Genomic DNA, 17,550 nt, shown 5'->3' on the forward strand with positions numbered 1-17,550 from the left:
GTGAGTTTGATGTAGTAGTTGTTGGTGGCCAATTAATCAATGTTAAAGTTGTGGGTGTTGCGTAGGCGTCGTTGTCATTGTTATTGTGGATCATCCCTGGCTCTACAAACACACACACTGTTCCTTCCTCACTTAATCACCCTACCACCAAAGCAAAGCCCTAAGGCTGTTTGTTATTCCCAAATCAACTACATACCCTGACTCTACCACCAACGGGTACAGTCTACCTTCGATCCAACCTTCCTACTTTCCTTCTACCATCTTAGGTATAAGTAATAATTCTTAATAATAATAATAAAGACTATAAGATTAACAGTAATAGTTTCTAAATACATACTAAATAATAATAATTACCAAAAATAAAAATAATAATAATAATAATCAATAATCCAAATATTAATTATATCAAACCGAAAGGATATCCAGTGTGTTCAACAACAATGTTATCAGTCACACCAGATATTTCGGAGTATGCCCATATGCGTTCAGGTCGTAATGCCTTGGTCAGGAGTACCGACTCTCCATGTTCACATCAATCACAATCACCACAATCATCACCATCATCACAACCATTACCATCATCACAACCATTACCATCATCACAACCAAAGAAAGTTCCAATCAGACCTATACAAGAGAGCCTTGATAATCTATACGAAGACATTGGTAATCCACACGACCTAGTCATCATCTCAAAATGTAGAGATGTTCTATTCAGAGTTACATGTGTTCTAAGGGTAATTATTTAATATAATTATTTAATTATTTATATATTTATTTAGTCCAACAACAATATCTAACTCAAGGAACTTATTAATATATTCTAGAGTATAAAGTCCTACTTTGAAGGATTCTCAAAGATACCTGTGTCCAATTGGAAATCAGTGGTTGCCAAGATCAATTATTATGTCAAGGTGTTGGATGATATTATATCGGATCAAGAGGAGATCCATAGCAAGATTATTGGTATTGTTTGTAGCTTGGACAAACCAAGCCAAGACAGACATTGCAGTTTGGTCAGCTCTATCAACATGGTCATTCCAATGCTTGGCATCCAATCTCGTATCATCACTCTGCTCGATCAGTTGTTGACTGCCCACTCACTCAAGGACACCGAGCTGATCAAGAGTTCAATCAATTCTCTGATACGTGTGTTCAATGAACATGACAACAACATCCTCTTTGTCAACTATGAGATGGTGTCCCAACTTACCAATCTCCAAGCCATCCTGGAGCAAGGCATTCAAGATGACACGATGGAGGAGGTGACCTGCCTCATCGACCTGATGATCAAGTTTGCCTCCGAGACAATCGAGACCATGAGGAATCACTACCAAATAAGTGGAATGCTTTGAGRAATGAGATAGTAAGTGAGTGAGTGAGATCAACTACAAGCACCGTCTTAGACTATGGTAAGTTGATCATTCATCCATCCAACTAATCGGTTCAATCAAACAGTGACTAACTTGAACTCATCTCATATACAGTAAATATTCCAACAACCAATGGAAACGACCATTCGGTGCCACTTGTATTAATATATAATGATTGTAAATATATATATAAATGACCAGCCAGTTACCTAAGTGTCCACTACATCCAGATGCGGTTTGACACACTGCAATGACGCCGAGCCGACAACGACCGAAGTTGCATCGACACTCTCTTCGCCAACTCCACTGCCACCAACTCCATAATTTCCGCCGACTACGCCAACGCCTACGCCTACGCCTACGCCCAAGCCCACGCCAACACCTTCGACAAGTCCATCTACATTGCTACTGGTGCCACCAAGTATTTTCTCCAACTCCTGTAGCAATTGATTGTTGTTTGCACTGGGCTTACTTTTTAAGAGCTGCACTGCCAGATCTGGTCTCCGGGCGGCCAGATAGCTATATACATCGCATCACAAGTAGATTTAAAGGTTGTTGTGTTTGATGTGATGTAAATGTTAGTCAGTCAGTCAGCCAACATGACGCCAAGTCCATGGTTGTCTCGATCTAAAAACAATAAACACTGCTCTCTGCTCTTCTTGCATCCAATCAATCAGCCAGCTAGGTGATGATTGGATGCCTCCCCCTCCTTTCAATAAACAACATACCATTTGATACTCTGCATTTGATCGGATTCTTGACTCTTTTGTCCCCATTCCAGATAGAGACTCTTGATGGTGTCGTGATCAGCCGGCAGTCTGAGACGTGCCAGTGCAATGGCCTCTTGGATGAAGCCACCCTGTCGATAGGTCTCAATGGCTTCGGCAACCTTGTGAATCGCCAACAGGTATGTAACAGCCATGTGAAAGTCACCCTCAACAATGAGTTGTTTGGAGTAGTAGTGGCACATTGATTGCCACAGTTCTTTGCCACCCTGTGCTGATATTGCTACATGATGAGCATTGAGCTGACCTTGCTTTACAACTCGATATAAAGCTTCCTTGAGGTTGCCACCCCACATATTGATCGAAACAAAGTGATCGTACTCCTTGTGACCAACATGTGTCGTCATCTCCTGTTGGAGAATATGTTCCAATGATTTGACATTGGGTGTGAATAGTCCATCCATCACTTCTGGGTTGGCCGCGTTTGTTGGGTTGTTGTCTGATTGTTGTAAGCTCTTGGCCAATGAAATGCATAGCTGTGTATCCTTGGATGGTACTTTGTTGTAAAGGCTCGGCAAAATGACTTTGGACTTCTTTGGTTTGGTTGTGGTTGTAGTTGTTGTTGTTGATGCGGGGAGAGAAGGACTCGAAGCTTGACTTGATGTTGGTGTAGTTTGAGGTGGTGATGATTGAGGTTGGGTATCCAAGCCACCTGCCATCACTTGTGGTTGTGATTGAGTTGGTGCGGTCGTGGATTGTACAATGTGATTGTCATTGATCGTTTTGACTCGATGCTTCTCTTGGGGTGGTTGTTTGAATGGCTGCTTGGTATAGTCCCACATCCTAACAGTTTGATCCTCACCACCAGTGAATATGACATTGGGATAGAGATAGCTCCAGAGAACTGTGAGTACACGTCCATCATGTCCACGCATGTTTGATATTGGCTGATTGCTATCAATGTTCCAGACCTGGGCCGTTCCATCCGCAGAGCACGCGGCCAAAAGATGTTTATCATGTGGCGACCAACACAATCCAAACACAGGGGCTCTATAATCCTTGAAGTGTCTGACCACCTCGAGCTCGGCAGCAGTGGCGTCACCACCATCATTGATGCTACCTCTGACCAGGCGATAGACTATGACTGTCTTGTCGAGTGATGCCGTTGCAAAGTAGTCCTTGTACTCTTTGTGTGGGTTCCAACGTATTCGATTGATCAATCCATTATGATTCTTGATTGTACACATTAGTTTGAATCCAGAGTCATACACCTCAATCGCACCGTTCGTCGTCGCAATAGCCAAAGCATCCATGTCATCATTCCAATAGAATTCGCTTTTGTTTGATGGCTGAGTTTGGATTGCGTTAGTTAGTGCAGTGCTATCACAATGTGATTGATTGAATGAATGAATGAACATATATACCTTGTATTGTTTGTTGTGAACTTTGATGTGATCATTGATGTTCTTGAAGCCACGATCCTGATCCTTGGCATCCCATTCATACACTTCATTGTTGCCAACACTGTATAATTTGTGTGATTGATCGGTCGCACTACCACCAACAATACAGCGCCACTGTAGCTCGTAGATCTCCTTCTTGTGCTGGCCAGGGAAGAATGATGAGTTGTTCTTGTCCGTGTCATATATGCCCACACGACCATCATCCAGACCAAATGCCAACTGCCAAGGACACGAGGGATTGATTGCCAATGCTGTGACCTTGGATTGAATGCCCTTCCAATATGATCGCGTGTCATAGACGTCCGAGGAGCAGTCGGGGTCACCATCAGCGCTGACTGATGGGTCGTTGGGCGACCATTGTCTGATTGTGTTGTCGCCACAGCCAATTGATATCGTGTTTGGATTGAATTGACTTGATGCCAGAGTGTAGACAAAGCCTCCAAGTGCTGCGATCTTCACTTTGATCTTTGAGTTCTCCCAACATATCATCTTCCTGTCCATTGACGTAGTGATGAATCGTGGCGCATATTGTTTAGATGTTGATGACGATGTTGTATCACTCGACAATGGACATTGAGTGATGCTAAAGATTATACGTTGATGTTGATTGCCAGGTAGTTTGTCGGGGGCTGGCTTGGTGTGAGTGAGGTTCCAGATGAGGAGATCGGCATTCAATGAGCTCGACAGGAGATAGTCGGGTGATGATGGGGACCATGAGAGTGTGATCCATGCACGAGACTTGTCATTGTAGTTGGCGCCACCGCCACCCTTTGAGTTTGATCCGCCAGACACATTCATCTTGCGCAGTGCAGTGAAGCCACTGTCCAGTGTGTTTGCGACCTGTTTCCAAACATTGATTGTCTTGTCCTTGGACGATGTTGCGAATGTCAACAACTCAGTGTCATTGGTCGAGCCTTCTGATGGCCCCTGTGAGTGAGGCAGACGTAGCCATACGATGGACTGCACCTCATCAGAGTGCGCATTGATCTTGCACTTGACAGTGAGCGTGACGACGTCAAAGAGGACGACTAGACCATTGAGATAGCCGATCGCCAAGAGGTTGTGGCTGTGTGGTACGGGACAGAATGCCATAGATGTGATGGATGATGCAATGGGCAGAGGTGTGCACACCTTGATCTCCTTGGTGAGCACACGCCAGAGTACAATCTTGCCTTGACGATCGCCCGACACTGCCAACTCTGCATCAAACAATGACGAGACGACACATGTCACCTCAGTATGATGAGCATCATGGAATGATTGACAAGTGAGTGTATCAATGTTCCAAAGTCGCACTGTCTTGTCCGATGATGCCGACAGGCACAAGTGTGTAGATAATCGATTGAAACAAACTGAGAGTATTCTATCCGTGTGTCCAACTAGCTCGCCAATGAACTGTCTAGATTGAGTTGAGCGAGTGATTGAGTGAGTAGATTGTCTTATGAGTGAGGCTGATTGGCTTGGGATACAACATACCTCTTCTCAAGGTCAAAGAGAAAGACGATCATCTTTGATGCATAACAATATAATTGTCGTTGTTGATTAAAGTCTGCTGTTTGTGAGCAGTACCAATTGGAGGATGATGGCAATACATATATGTGATTGATATTTGATCTGTTGAAATCATCTTCATCTTTGTCGTCGACATGATCATTATCATCATCAGTATCATGGTCGTCTATAACTTCAACATCGTTGACTTTGTCTGTGACTCCATCATCAACAACAACTTCGAGATTATTGTTGTCATTCATACTACTACTACTACCTGTATCATTCATTGTATGTTTATCAAACCTGATAGTTATTGATTACCATGATTGTAAATTAATGAACTATTCCTCGATGGTTGAAAGTTTGACAAGTGGAGGGATGTGTCCAAATGGCAACTAAATCAAAGTCTGTGGACAAATGCCAAGTTTGGTTGAACTTCCTTGTTTTGATCAATCCAAAACAAAAACACGATTACTACTTGATTTGTATCAATGAATGAAGTATTGATCAATACTTACAGATAGTTAGATAAGATATAATATACAAGAGAGATATGGAACAATACACAAGAGCAGAGTTGTTGGTGTCATCGGATTCGATCTGGTCTGTCTGTGATCAGTCGGTCCACGCCTTTGAGAAGTGTAAAATAGAGAAGGGAGATGAGCCAGAGGCCTGTATCAGATACGCTATCGCCGTTGCTGGTTGCACTCAGAAGATGTATGTTCATTGTTACATTGTACATTACACTCGCGATCAATCAATCGTTCACTCACTTATTCAATCATACTCAATCATTGTTAGAATGAGAGAGCTCACTCAAGACTGCAGAAAGGAGTTGGATGATGCTGTATTCTGCATTGAGGAGAACAACATGAGATCAGTTAACTGCAACAAAGAGATGACTAGTCTGACGAACTGTTTCTCAACAAAGTCATTCGACAAGTTCAAATAAATGACACAGGGGCAGCAGCAAAGCAGCAACAGCAGCGCGAGCTACACATACATACATATTACAAGACAAACAACAGCGAAGTAATGAGCTCCAACGATGAAGTTTATTCATAGGACTAATGTACATTTGGCAGATGGACGACAGATAGACAGAATGACAGACATTGTCATTCAATCAATCAATCAATCAATCAACGCGTTTGATTATAATGGAAGCCCTCAAGCAATGGCAGTGCGGTGGACTTGCGATACGTAAAGAATGGAATGTTTAGATTGAGGAATGGGTCACGCGGTCGGTCGGTCTCATCGGCCGGGTCATCCCATGCGGAAGGATCGTTATTGACTGCCTCTTCAAAGTATGAAGTGTCAATATCGCTCTCAACCTTTGGCTTGAACGGTGCCTTTTGCTCCAGTATACTATCCCATGTCAATCCATTGACATTGAAGAATGGATGAGCCTTAAAGTCCTCCAATCTACTCATTCTCTTTGGTGACTCACATAGCATTCTGTTTGTGAATATGAGTGGGAATGAGGTTAGACATGCGGAAACACGGAAACACGGCAACACTCGTGGTAACACGCGGAAACAACTTCAAACTGATACATACCGTTTCAAAATGTCGGCTGCTTCGGGGGATAAGTCTTGGGTGAAGAGTGGCCAGTCGAGGACCTCGCGATATTGCATGATGTTGAGGAATACTTCGCTGGGAGTGTCGGCACAGAATGGATTGAAACCGCACAACATCTCGATGAATACACATCCAAGTGACCAATAGTCACATGATTGATTGTATCCTTCATCGGCCAGGATCTCTGGTGCCATGTACTCAGGCGAGCCCACTGCAGAGTGTGCCACAGGTCTTCGATAGGCCACCACGCCGCCAGTGCCCCCGCGACTACTATTGAGTGTGAGGCGCGACGTGTAGATGCTGCCGTCCAGACAGCTCTTGCGGAAGTCCGACATGGACTTCTGATTGAGACCGTTGCGGCACTCAATACCCTCCTTGCTCAGACCAAAGTCGATCAACTTGATGTGGCCATGTCGGTCAATTACAAAGTTTGATGGCTTGATGTCGCGGTGAATGAGCTTGAGTACGTGCAGCGAGTGCAGCGCCTCAATCATCTCGGCCATGTAGAAGCGTGCGTCATCCTCATTCAGCATGCCCAGATTGTTGAGCAGTGTGCGGAAGTCGCCGCCACAATGATACTCCATGGCCAAGTACAGGTAGTTGGGGTCCTGGAATGCGTACAACAGACGGGTGATCCACCGGCCACTGCCCTCGCTCATCACGGTCTTCTCCTGCGACACCTGGAAACGCTGGTTGGCCCATTGGTACGCCTGCTTGCGGATACGCTTTAATGTGACCACCTGGCCCGTGTCACGCTTGATCGCCAGGAACACCTGGCCAAAGCCACCGCGGCCAATCTGCGTGAGGATCTTGAACTCGTCTAACTTCATGCCGGCACGCTTGTTGCGCAGGAAGTTGCTCTCGTTGTCATAGTGCTTGGACATCCAGGCGTGCGCCGCATTGTCGTCCAATTTTGACTCCTTTACAAACTCGACCACGCGTTGGTAGCGCCGACTTCGCTGATGGATGTACTTGAACAGCTCTTGGTAATAATGATTGAAGTAGTTGTCCAATATCTTGCCACGTTCGGTTGTTGGCGGGTTATTTGGCGCCACTTGCACGTTGTCCAAGAACTTGCAGTAGCTGTAACTTGATGTAGTTGTGGTTGGGGGAATAATGGGAGGCGCGACGGGTGGGTCCTTCTCCCGGCTGTTCTTCCTGCTCGATCCTGGAGATGTTGTTGGTGACTTGTCTCGAGAGTCTGTGCCTGGTAGTAATTGATTGTGTTGTTGTCCACCGCCATGGAATAGTCCCGGTGCCAGACTGGTTGGTTTGTAGTTGTCGTTCGGGTCATCATTGTGATGATTGATGTTAATGTTAATGTTGTTGTTAAAGTTGTTATGTACAAAGCTTGATGGTGAGCGGGGTGGAGGCGCGGGTGGTAGCTTCCTCAGACCATTGGGTGAGGTTGATGCTTTGGCACCACCAGCATGATGGTGATGTTGATGATCATCTACATGATGTGAGACGATCAGTGGTGATGACGGCTCGCCCGTCACACCCCTGCTGTTATGTCCTCCATTGCCACTGCCACTGCCATTATGATGACCGCCACTGATGCTCTCTATGTTGATGTCCTCAAAGACGACAAACTTGCGGCCGCCATGATGACTGATGAGGAGGTAGTCGTGATCCAACACCTTGCCCTCCGAGTCTGCCAGCTGAAGGAACTTGACCTCTCTGTTTGCTTTTTGTGAGATATACTTGAGGATATCGAGACTTGTTGTGGACTGATTGAGTGGGATTGTCCAACACGTGGTCCACTGTACACTGAGGATGCTGGAGAACGTTTCAACGGGGAGGAGAGGGTTGTGAGGTGTCAGTGGTCTCACCGTTATACTGGCGCCACTATGTACATAATCAATCTGTTGAGCTAACAAGTATACCTTGGCCAAGGACTTTTGTGGATGCTATTTTGGAATGATTCCAGTCAGTCAGTGTTTGGTGGAGATAGCGAGCATGGATCAAGTCTGCTTACCATGATTGAGATTGATGATCTGTTGGAGGACTGAGGCGATGTGTTTGCTGATGAGCCTGCAGAGTGTAGTTGTCGACTGCTGTTGGACCTCTGCATGGTTGCCATGGCTCGCGTTGGAGTTGAATCGCCACTGGTCGACATCATATTGGCTGKGGTGTTGGTGGTCGATGTTGAAGATGTCCATGTCTGATGCTGTGATGATAATGGCTGGTCCTCCAAGCTCAAACTGAACAAGTCCTCAATTCCACCATGTCTAAACAAGTTTCCCTTCTTTCTCAAACTATGTATTGGAGATGATGATGTTGATGATGTTTGATCAGTACTTGATGTACCAAAGTGATGATTCAACTGATGATTCATCTGATTATGATGATGATGATGGTGATGGTGTTGGTACAACATTGTTGTTGTATATGTGTGATGTTAGTAAAGTGACCAAGTCAAGTCAATGATAAGATTCATTCATACTCTTTAACTGATGGTCAGCTGTTTGGACATCCAAGCAAGCTTAGCCTCACAATGTATCAACAGTTGATCGATCGATTGATTGATTGTTTGATGGATGATGGAATGAATGAATGATTGGTGGACCGGTCCAAACAGGTCAAACAAGACTTGACTGATTGATTATTGGTTGTTGGTAGTGATGGAGTAGTATGTATTAATAATAAGATGGATGGATGGGTTGGGATGGAGGCTCAAAGTGACAAGATGATGTCCTTCCTTTTATATATGTCTATGTGGTGATGAATGATTGGTTGATTGATTGGTTGGATTGGAATGGTGGGTTATGGAGTGAGAACAAACACTCTGTCCATCAGGTGATAGATAGTTAGTTAAGTAAGACAGACAGATACAATGTAATGGTCATGCATGAATGAATGCATTGCTGGAATAGGAGGTGGAGAAAGCCAACATCGGGGCACTAGATAGCGCACCTCACTCATTCACCATCACCTCAACACTCAACATCATCAATAACAAACAATCAATCCCATTCCACCCTCTAACTCAATCAATCAAATCAATTAATGTGTGTTTGTGATTGGTTGGTGGTTTGGGTGAGAAACGATTCATGAGTGCGAGGTCCTCGGACATACTCTGAGGCGTGGGGTACGACTTTTTGATTGAAAGTGATTGTGCGGACCACACCAAATCTGGTCCCATCGAGATCGACTAGCCAACCCACCTGGATCGTGGCCCAAACGTGCCTATTTTGAGATACAACACTAAACGGAGAAAGGCTAGGCCTTGACTTGTCCGTGGTTGTGTCCAAGCTCTGGCTAAGATTGCAATGTACATGGACTTATCAATAAGTAACAACTACTACTTACTTATTTGAACTAAACATCACATGACTATTGATGATGATCAACTAAACAACTGTTAACTAATTAATCGTTTATGTGTGATTAATTGATTGATTGATTGGATTGTGGATAATGGATGGATGACAGGAGGGCCTGCCTGCCTGCCAACGCTTTATTCCTGTCTCTCCACAGAGGTGAGTGAGTGATTGAATGATTGATTTGGTTGATTGAATGATTGATTGATTGAGGGAGGGTGTACTACAGGTTACCGGTCAAGGATTGGAGAGGTGTCATCGTCAACACTGTTGCTGTTGCGGATACATGTTCGATATAGAGGTGGTTCGTTGCATTTGGCCATTCATACTATTTACAAATTGTTGTTGTTGTTGTTGTGGTAGTTGTGGAGGTTGTTGTTGCTGTTGCTGCTGCGGCTGCTGCATCAGTGGTTGTTGTTGTGTTTGGTAAGTGGTAGTTGGTTGTGATTGTGTCTGGATTGGTTGTTGGTAGTTGAACTGTTGTGGCTGTGCAAGTGGCTGTATCACTGGGTATTGTTGTTGTTGTGGCGGTTGTTGTGGCAGTTGTTGTGGTTGTTGTGTCTGGAACTGATTGTTATTCCTCAGTGGCTGTGTTGGTTGTTGTTGTTGTTGTGTCTGTTGTTGGCTATTTACATTGATTGATTGTTGTTGTTGTTGGTAGTTGGTTGTTACATGTTGTTGCGATGGTACTTGAAGATGTTGTTGATCAGATGATGGAGCAACTGCGTGAGGTGGGGGAACAGCATGGACCTGGACTTGTGATGGAGATGATGACGCTGCTGCCTGTCCGGCGACAGGATGGTGTGATGACAGACCGCTCTTTGGGACGATTCGAGCTTGTGCGGTTGGCTGAACACGCGTCAGACACAGCTTGTACTCGTCGGGCGTGAAGTAGCCATTGTTGGCAAAGTGTTGTAGCAGATAGTCGATGTACATCTCGTAGGACTCGGCCGGCGCCACCGTGGCGCCAAACAGTGGCTGCAGAGGCAGGTTGGGCATGTCCGCGAGGTGGCTCACTGCCGCCAGCAGGGGGTTGGCCTGGTCGATGGCGTATAGATGGCCGTATGTGCCATAGGTCGAGTTGAACTTGTCGTATTTGGTCAGTGTCAGGTTGCCCGGCACCAAGGTAACAATGCCATGGTAGAACACCTGACGAGTGAAGCCCAGCTGCTTGGCCCTGTTCTTAAAGTCGTCGGCCAGCTTGCCCAGCACGTCGTTGTGCATTCCCGCCGCCTGTTGTTGTTGCAGTGGGCTGTAGGTCTTGTTGCCGTTGTTAGGACTATGCGACTGTTGTCGGGGTGTGTGTTGCTGTTGCTGCTGTTGCTCGACCATCACTTGCGGCTGCTGCTGCTGCTGAGTCGGCAGGACCAGAAAGTCCTCCGCCACATTCGGTACAATGTTGACATTGTTGGCGTTGTTGTTATTGCTGGGACCAACAGTGTTGATTGTGTATATACTGTTTGGCGATGAGCCGTTGACAGGCACGGACGCGACACCAGATGGTGTGCCAGGGGAGTGCGGACTATATTGTTGTGGTTGTTGGATACCCATTCCAGGCTGCTGCTGTACCTGCTGCTGTTGGGGCGAGTAGGAGTGACCAGCTGACACTTGGACCATGGGTGGTGTTACATTTGCAGAGTTTGCCTGTTGTTGTTGGTAGTTTGACGCTGTCGCGTAGCCACCATTATCCATTCCAACAACTGCCACGCCAACATTATTATTATTATTATTATTACTCATTAGCATTCCATTAGACTCGACAGGACGCATCATATTATTTTGTGTTTGTTGAGGTTGTTGTTGGGTCTGTTGTGGCTGGTATGTTTGATATTGTTGTTGTGTCTGTTGTTGTTGTTGAGTTTGTTGTGGCTGGTATGTTTGATACTGTTGTGGCTGCTGTTGCTGTTGCTGCAATGGTGGCTTTACATAGTTGCCAACAACAACATTAGATTGTTGTTGGACCACCTGTGGCTGATAGATAGGTTGATAGACTGTCGTTTCCATCGTCGTCATTACATCTCAATGCTGCTTATATATTATAAATTATTGAACTATTACTACTCTTAATATTATTGATTGATTGATGGGGAGTAATGTTAAGTCAGTCGATCACATAAAGGTAGGGAATATAAATATAATGTGATTGATGTGAGTGAGTGAGAATGAATGAATGATGTTGTGTTTAGAGCTGAGACTCTTGTGGTGGGTTGATGTGATTGAAGGGTGCGTCTCACGAGACTCAATGTTACAAGAGGTGTATGTCATGTTTGTTAGTGTGTGTGTTTGTGATGGATGGATTGATGTTGGTGTGTAAACACAAGGTGAGGTGTGTGGACCCGGATCGGAACCCTTCCTCAAAAAAAAAAACGACGATCAATGGATTGATTGATGGTGTTGGCTCGACTACCCACACACACTCATTACGTGACGAGAATCAATGATACTATTTTGGGATCTGATTGGTATCAGTGCACTGGGAACACTGAGCGGTGAATCTATCTGGGAGAGAGAAAAATATGTTTGTTTGTGTGTGATTGATTGTGTGTTTTGTCAAAGACACAAAGATAAGATAGAGAGGCGACAGAGACAATATGTGAAGTACTTGTAGGGTTGTCTTTGGACAAATATATATCCATGTATGTGTACTTGTATTGTTTGTTTGATTGATTGATTGGTGGATTGTTTGCTTGATTGTTTGATTGATTTGCTGGATGTAATGAACTGGTTTTGTGGATACAAAGGTAGTCGTATGTATGCTCCACTTGGTCTATTACATACATTATTATCAATCCAAACAACAATAGCTTGAATATGTACCTGGAGTGTGAATTGAAAGTTGATTGATCGAATGGTAATACTATTAATTTAAATTATATTAGATAAGATAAGGAATTATTGATTGAATGAATGAATGAATGAATGAATGAGATTTCTGTATCTGTAGATGTTTCAATGTATCACGAGATGAGATTAATGGCATATGGCGGTTACCTGTGGACCTTAAGTAAGTAAGCAAGCAGGTCCAATCAAAACACCATCACAACAACAACAACAACAGCACTCATTCATCACAAGCAAGACCCACCACAATCATAATCCAAACACACAAACACATCAAACCAGTTAGATGGATCACGGATACGCAATTAAAAATAAATTTAAATATTTATATGTAAAAAGGAATCCCCATGATCACCGAATACTCTGAGACTGAAGGAAGCGGGTTGGACTACTCACTGTTTTGCTTGTCCCTGGGAGGGGACATGTCGACGTTTCCGAAATTCCACGCCTGTCAAACTTATGATCTCCAGCGCAAAGAACCACAACCGACCTTTGAAGATGCGCATTTGAATAAGATTGAATGAGACATTGTTTGTTTAATGTATGTATGTTTGATTGATTGATTGATTGATTGAATGATCGCTACACATCATTGATGTGATGGTCTAGAGCCACTCACCAAACACCTTGATGTAGAGACGCTTGACAAGTTGTGTGATCACAAAGTATCCGACGATGGCACCGGCAAAGCCAGGGAAATAGTTGGCTGGGATGTTGACCATGTTGAGTAGTTTGGTACCGATGGGTGTGTAGGGTATGGCAATGCCCAGTGCTAGGATCCATGCAGTGTTGACGAGCAGTTGCCATGAAGACCATCGTTGAATGAATGGTATCTTCTCTGTGCGAATCATGTGCACGATTAGAAGTTGTGTGGTCATACCCTCGAGGAACCAGCCCGTCTGGAAGTACTCCTTCCAGGCAACAGTGTTCCAGCCCAAGTAGAACCACATGTAGGCAAAGATGCCAATGTCAAAGATGGACGACGTTGGGCCGAGACACACCATGAAGCGCAGCAGCGACTTGGCACTCCAGGGATGTGGGCGGCGCAGGAACTCAGGGTCCACCTTGTCCCAAGGGATTGCGATCTGCGAGATGTCGTACAACAAGTTCTGGGCCAACAGTTGGAGTGGCTGCATTGGCTCGAAGGGCAGCCACGCAGAGGCCACAAGGACAGAGAACACATTGCCAAAGTTGGAGGACGCGGCCATCTTGATGTACTTGATGGTGTTGGCGTGAGTGATGCGACCGATCTTGATGGCACAGTTGATCACTTCGAGCGACTTCTCAAGCAGGATGATGTCACTTGCCTCCTTGGCAATGCCAGTCGCCGAGTCCACACTGATGCCCACGTCAGCGGCACGCAGAGCCAGCGCGTCATTGATGCCATCGCCCAAGAAGCCCACGGTGTTGTTGTTCCTCTTTAGTGCCATGACCACTTCATACTTCTGGATTGGAGTCAACTTGGCAAAGAGGGTACACTCCTGGACCAGTCTGTCATACTCTTGGGGCTCGACACTCTCCAGCTCGGGACCGGTGATGACATGGGTCACGTCGATTCCAACGTCGCGACATATCTTCTTGGCCACCTGGAGGTTGTCGCCAGTCAACACCTTGACCTCCACATTGGACTCCTTGAACTTTTGGATCGAGGCCAGGCAGTCATCTTTGGGCGGATCGAGGAATGAGAGCAGGCCGTGGAATGTAAGGTCACACTCATCTTGCTCCATGTCAAACACTTGGCCTTTGATATCATCGGCTGATACCGGGTCGAGCTGTTTTGTGGCTACGCACAGCACGCGAAGTCCATCATCATTATGATCGCGGCATAGTGCCAGGATGGACTCACGAATGTACTCTGTCATCTCAACTGGTGCGCTGCCACTGTCCAAGACGACATGGCTGCAGATGTTGACCATCTCCTCGACTGCACCCTTGCTCACCAAGATGTGCTCTCCACCAGCATCAGAATGAATGTCACGAAGAATGACCGAGACACGGCGGCGGACAAAGTCAAAGGGGAACTCCTCCACATATTGGTAGTTGCCAAGTGCAGCAGACAGTTGATCCTTGGCCAGCAGACGTTCAGACTCGGCGATAATTGACTCATCTAGTACATTCCTTAGACCCTTCTGATTGATAGAGTTGAGGAATCCATATGTCAACACTTGGAGTCGGTTAGCATTGTCCAATCCAACGAATGATCTGAGTTGGACATTGTCTTGGGTCAGGGTGCCAGTCTTGTCGGAGCACAAAATGTTCCTGATGTGATGGTGATGTTGAGGTATGTTAGTACAATGACTTAGTCATGAATGAGGAGTGATTGATTGATTGATCAAACTAACATACATGGCACCAATGTTTTGGATTGAAGACAGTTGCTTGACGATGGTCTTCTTCTTGGCCATGTCCGATGCACCTTTGGCCAAGTTAGCATTCAAGATCATTGGAAGCATCTCTGGTGTAAGGCTATATTACATGTTAGTCTTTTGTTGATGGATGATTGATTGATTATAAGATGGATACATACCCAACAGCAACCGACAGCCCAAAGAGAGATGCACCAATCCAGTCCTTGGTTGTTAGGCCATTGATTGTGATGACGATGGGCACCATCACCAGACCAAAGCCCATGATCATGTAGGCCACCTTCTTGACACCAACTTCGAATGAGTTGTTGGTCTTTTGTGTTCTGGTCAAGATCTCAGAGATGGAGGAGATGTAGGTGGATGTACCAGTGTTGACAACAACACCGCGGCCACAGCCAGACACGATGTTGGTTGACATCAAGCACATGTTGGGACAGTCAAAGATTGATGATGACGTCTGCAGCGAGTACGAAGCGGTCTTCTCCACTGGCAGGAACTCGCCCGTGAGTGAGGATTGTGACACATTCATACTCTTGCACTCAATCAGACGGACGTCACCAGGGAAGATGTTGCCTGCCTTTAGGGGCACGATGTCACCAGGCACCACGGTCTCAATGTCGACGGTCATCTCCTCGCCGTACTGATCGGCATCGTAGCGACGACGCACGACCACCACGTTGTTGGAGATCAGTGACTTGAGATGTTTGAAGGCCTTGGTCGACTTGCGCTCTTCATAGAAGCGCAGGCCAGATGACAGCAGCACCATGGCCATCACAATGGTGAACGTCTCATAGTCACCCGTAGACACTGTCACGATGGCGATTATCGTGAGCAGTATGTTGAACGGGTGAGTGAGCGACACCGCCAGCAGTTGGTACCATTGCATGGGTCGGGCCATTGCGATACGATTGGGACCAATCGTTGCCAGTCGTTCTTGGGCATCGTGCACGGACAAGCCTTGGTAGTTGGTACCAAGCTTGACGTACACCTTGTCCAAGTCCATCGTCGAAATGTCATTGATTGCCTCAACAAACATACGCTCTTGGTTGGGGTCTCTCACCAACTCCTTCTTGCCAAAGAACTTGTCATTGATCCAAGTTCTGACCCTCTGGAAGCACGATCTCTTTCCATCTGGAGGGGTGTTGGCATCGTCCACAGGTTGGAAGTCCAAGTTGACTATATTGGTTTGTTTGATTGATTTGATTGAGTTAGTTCAATGATCATTCAATCAATCCATCATTCAATCAATAACTTACCATCAGTTTCTTTCTTGGAGCGACCAAAGATGTTGGCCCGTCCTGAGCTCTTCTTGGGGTATCGCGACGATCTCTTGGATTGGGTCGGTGTGACTGGCACACTGAATGGGAGATCAGAAGCGTTGGAAGAGCTGGTGGAGCTGGACAGGGTACGGTTGAAGTTGAAATGCTCAGGTTGGACGATGGCATTGTTGTTGTTGGACGAGGAGTTATCATCAGAACCGATGATATTTGGCAATTGAATTGGTGATGTTGTGGTAGACATGACTGGATGGATGACTGGCGGTGCTGGCGATCTGGCTGGCTGGCTGACTGACTAATGGAAACGAAACAAAAAGGGAAGGTAGTTTAACCCATTAAAGTATTGGATTGATTGATTGAATGGAGTATTAAAGTTTAAGACTCGAGTGTATAATAGTACTACTGAGTATTAGGTAATTGCTTTACATGAGACGATGTATAACTAGTTATTAATTGTATGTATGCGTTGCAATAAAGAGTTCAATGACCTAGGTGAACTAGTTTGTTTGACTTTAAATACCTACCATCATCACAGGTGAATGGTGACAGGAGGTTGCCTTGGTCTAATGATGCATCATTTGACCTGACTAACTCATTGGCAGGCTGCCAACAATAAATCTATCTCCCTCTTTATCAGGTTATATCACGTACAAGGGTACGTCTCGGATGTTGGTTCCTCATTCAGACCCATGGTTAAGTAGTCCATGATTTCAATTGATTGATGGGGGTGGTTTGAAGACCAGACTGATGGCCCATTACCATTTTGGGAATGTGGGTGCGGGCGGGACAACGATCGTTGCTGTGCACTACTTATACCATTGTTGTGAGGTTCTCTATCGTACTGAGAATATTCACACTTATTGTTACTGCCCACTGCTATTCTCTGATGAGAGTATCGGTTTTATCTCAATCAAACTTTAAAGTTTATGATAGAGAAACATATTCTATTCATGGGTATGAAACCGTTGAGTCCTTATAAGGTTCGAACCATGGGAAAGTCTGCTATTAGTTAGTGATCACAATCTCGTCAATCCAGATACATACTCTTGGTAATGCCGATGAAGTAAGTTTTATTCATATCTAATCCGAGTCGGAACAAGTATGTGA

The 17,550-nt window shown here is 45.3% G+C and overlaps 6 protein-coding genes across 6 annotated transcripts; 2 read left to right on the top strand and 4 right to left on the bottom strand.

Moving 5' to 3' along the window:
* Positions 1-1,043: 1,043 nt before the first annotated feature.
* Positions 1,044-1,355, top strand: SAMD00019534_024120 (hypothetical protein; the record flags this gene model as incomplete). The annotated part of the gene is made up of 1 exon (XM_012901710.1): positions 1,044-1,355. One exon carries the CDS (start codon positions 1,044-1,046, stop codon positions 1,353-1,355), a length of 312 nt encoding a protein of 103 aa, XP_012757164.1.
* Positions 1,356-1,582: 227 nt separating this feature from the next.
* Positions 1,583-5,342, bottom strand: SAMD00019534_024130 (hypothetical protein; the record flags this gene model as incomplete). The annotated part of the gene is made up of 4 exons (XM_012901711.1): positions 1,583-1,892; positions 2,102-3,447; positions 3,523-4,960; positions 5,038-5,342. 4 exons carry the CDS (start codon positions 5,340-5,342, stop codon positions 1,583-1,585), a joined length of 3,399 nt encoding a protein of 1,132 aa, XP_012757165.1.
* Positions 5,343-5,608: 266 nt separating this feature from the next.
* Positions 5,609-6,007, top strand: SAMD00019534_024140 (hypothetical protein; the record flags this gene model as incomplete). Its single annotated transcript, XM_012901712.1, has 2 exons — positions 5,609-5,772; positions 5,857-6,007. 2 exons carry the CDS (start codon positions 5,609-5,611, stop codon positions 6,005-6,007), a joined length of 315 nt encoding a protein of 104 aa, XP_012757166.1.
* A 190-nt stretch (positions 6,008-6,197) lies between these two features.
* On the bottom strand, positions 6,198-8,755 carry SAMD00019534_024150 (hypothetical protein; the record flags this gene model as incomplete). Its single annotated transcript, XM_012901713.1, has 3 exons — positions 6,198-6,513; positions 6,616-8,546; positions 8,615-8,755. 3 exons carry the CDS (start codon positions 8,753-8,755, stop codon positions 6,198-6,200), a joined length of 2,388 nt encoding a protein of 795 aa, XP_012757167.1.
* A 1,427-nt stretch (positions 8,756-10,182) lies between these two features.
* On the bottom strand, positions 10,183-11,963 carry SAMD00019534_024160 (hypothetical protein; the record flags this gene model as incomplete). The annotated part of the gene is made up of 2 exons (XM_012901714.1): positions 10,183-10,232; positions 10,289-11,963. The coding sequence occupies 2 exons, from the start codon at positions 11,961-11,963 to the stop codon at positions 10,183-10,185; spliced, it is 1,725 nt and encodes a 574-aa protein (XP_012757168.1).
* Positions 11,964-13,405: 1,442 nt separating this feature from the next.
* Positions 13,406-16,687, bottom strand: SAMD00019534_024170 (hypothetical protein; the record flags this gene model as incomplete). The annotated part of the gene is made up of 4 exons (XM_012901715.1): positions 13,406-15,059; positions 15,147-15,266; positions 15,328-16,342; positions 16,423-16,687. 4 exons carry the CDS (start codon positions 16,685-16,687, stop codon positions 13,406-13,408), a joined length of 3,054 nt encoding a protein of 1,017 aa, XP_012757169.1.
* Between the last annotated feature and the right edge of the window lie 863 nt (positions 16,688-17,550).

The sequence above is a fragment of the Acytostelium subglobosum genome (genome assembly GCF_000787575.1).
Source record: "Acytostelium subglobosum LB1 DNA, scaffold: scaffold4, whole genome shotgun sequence".
Lineage (NCBI taxonomy): Eukaryota > Evosea > Eumycetozoa > Acytosteliales > Acytosteliaceae > Acytostelium > Acytostelium subglobosum.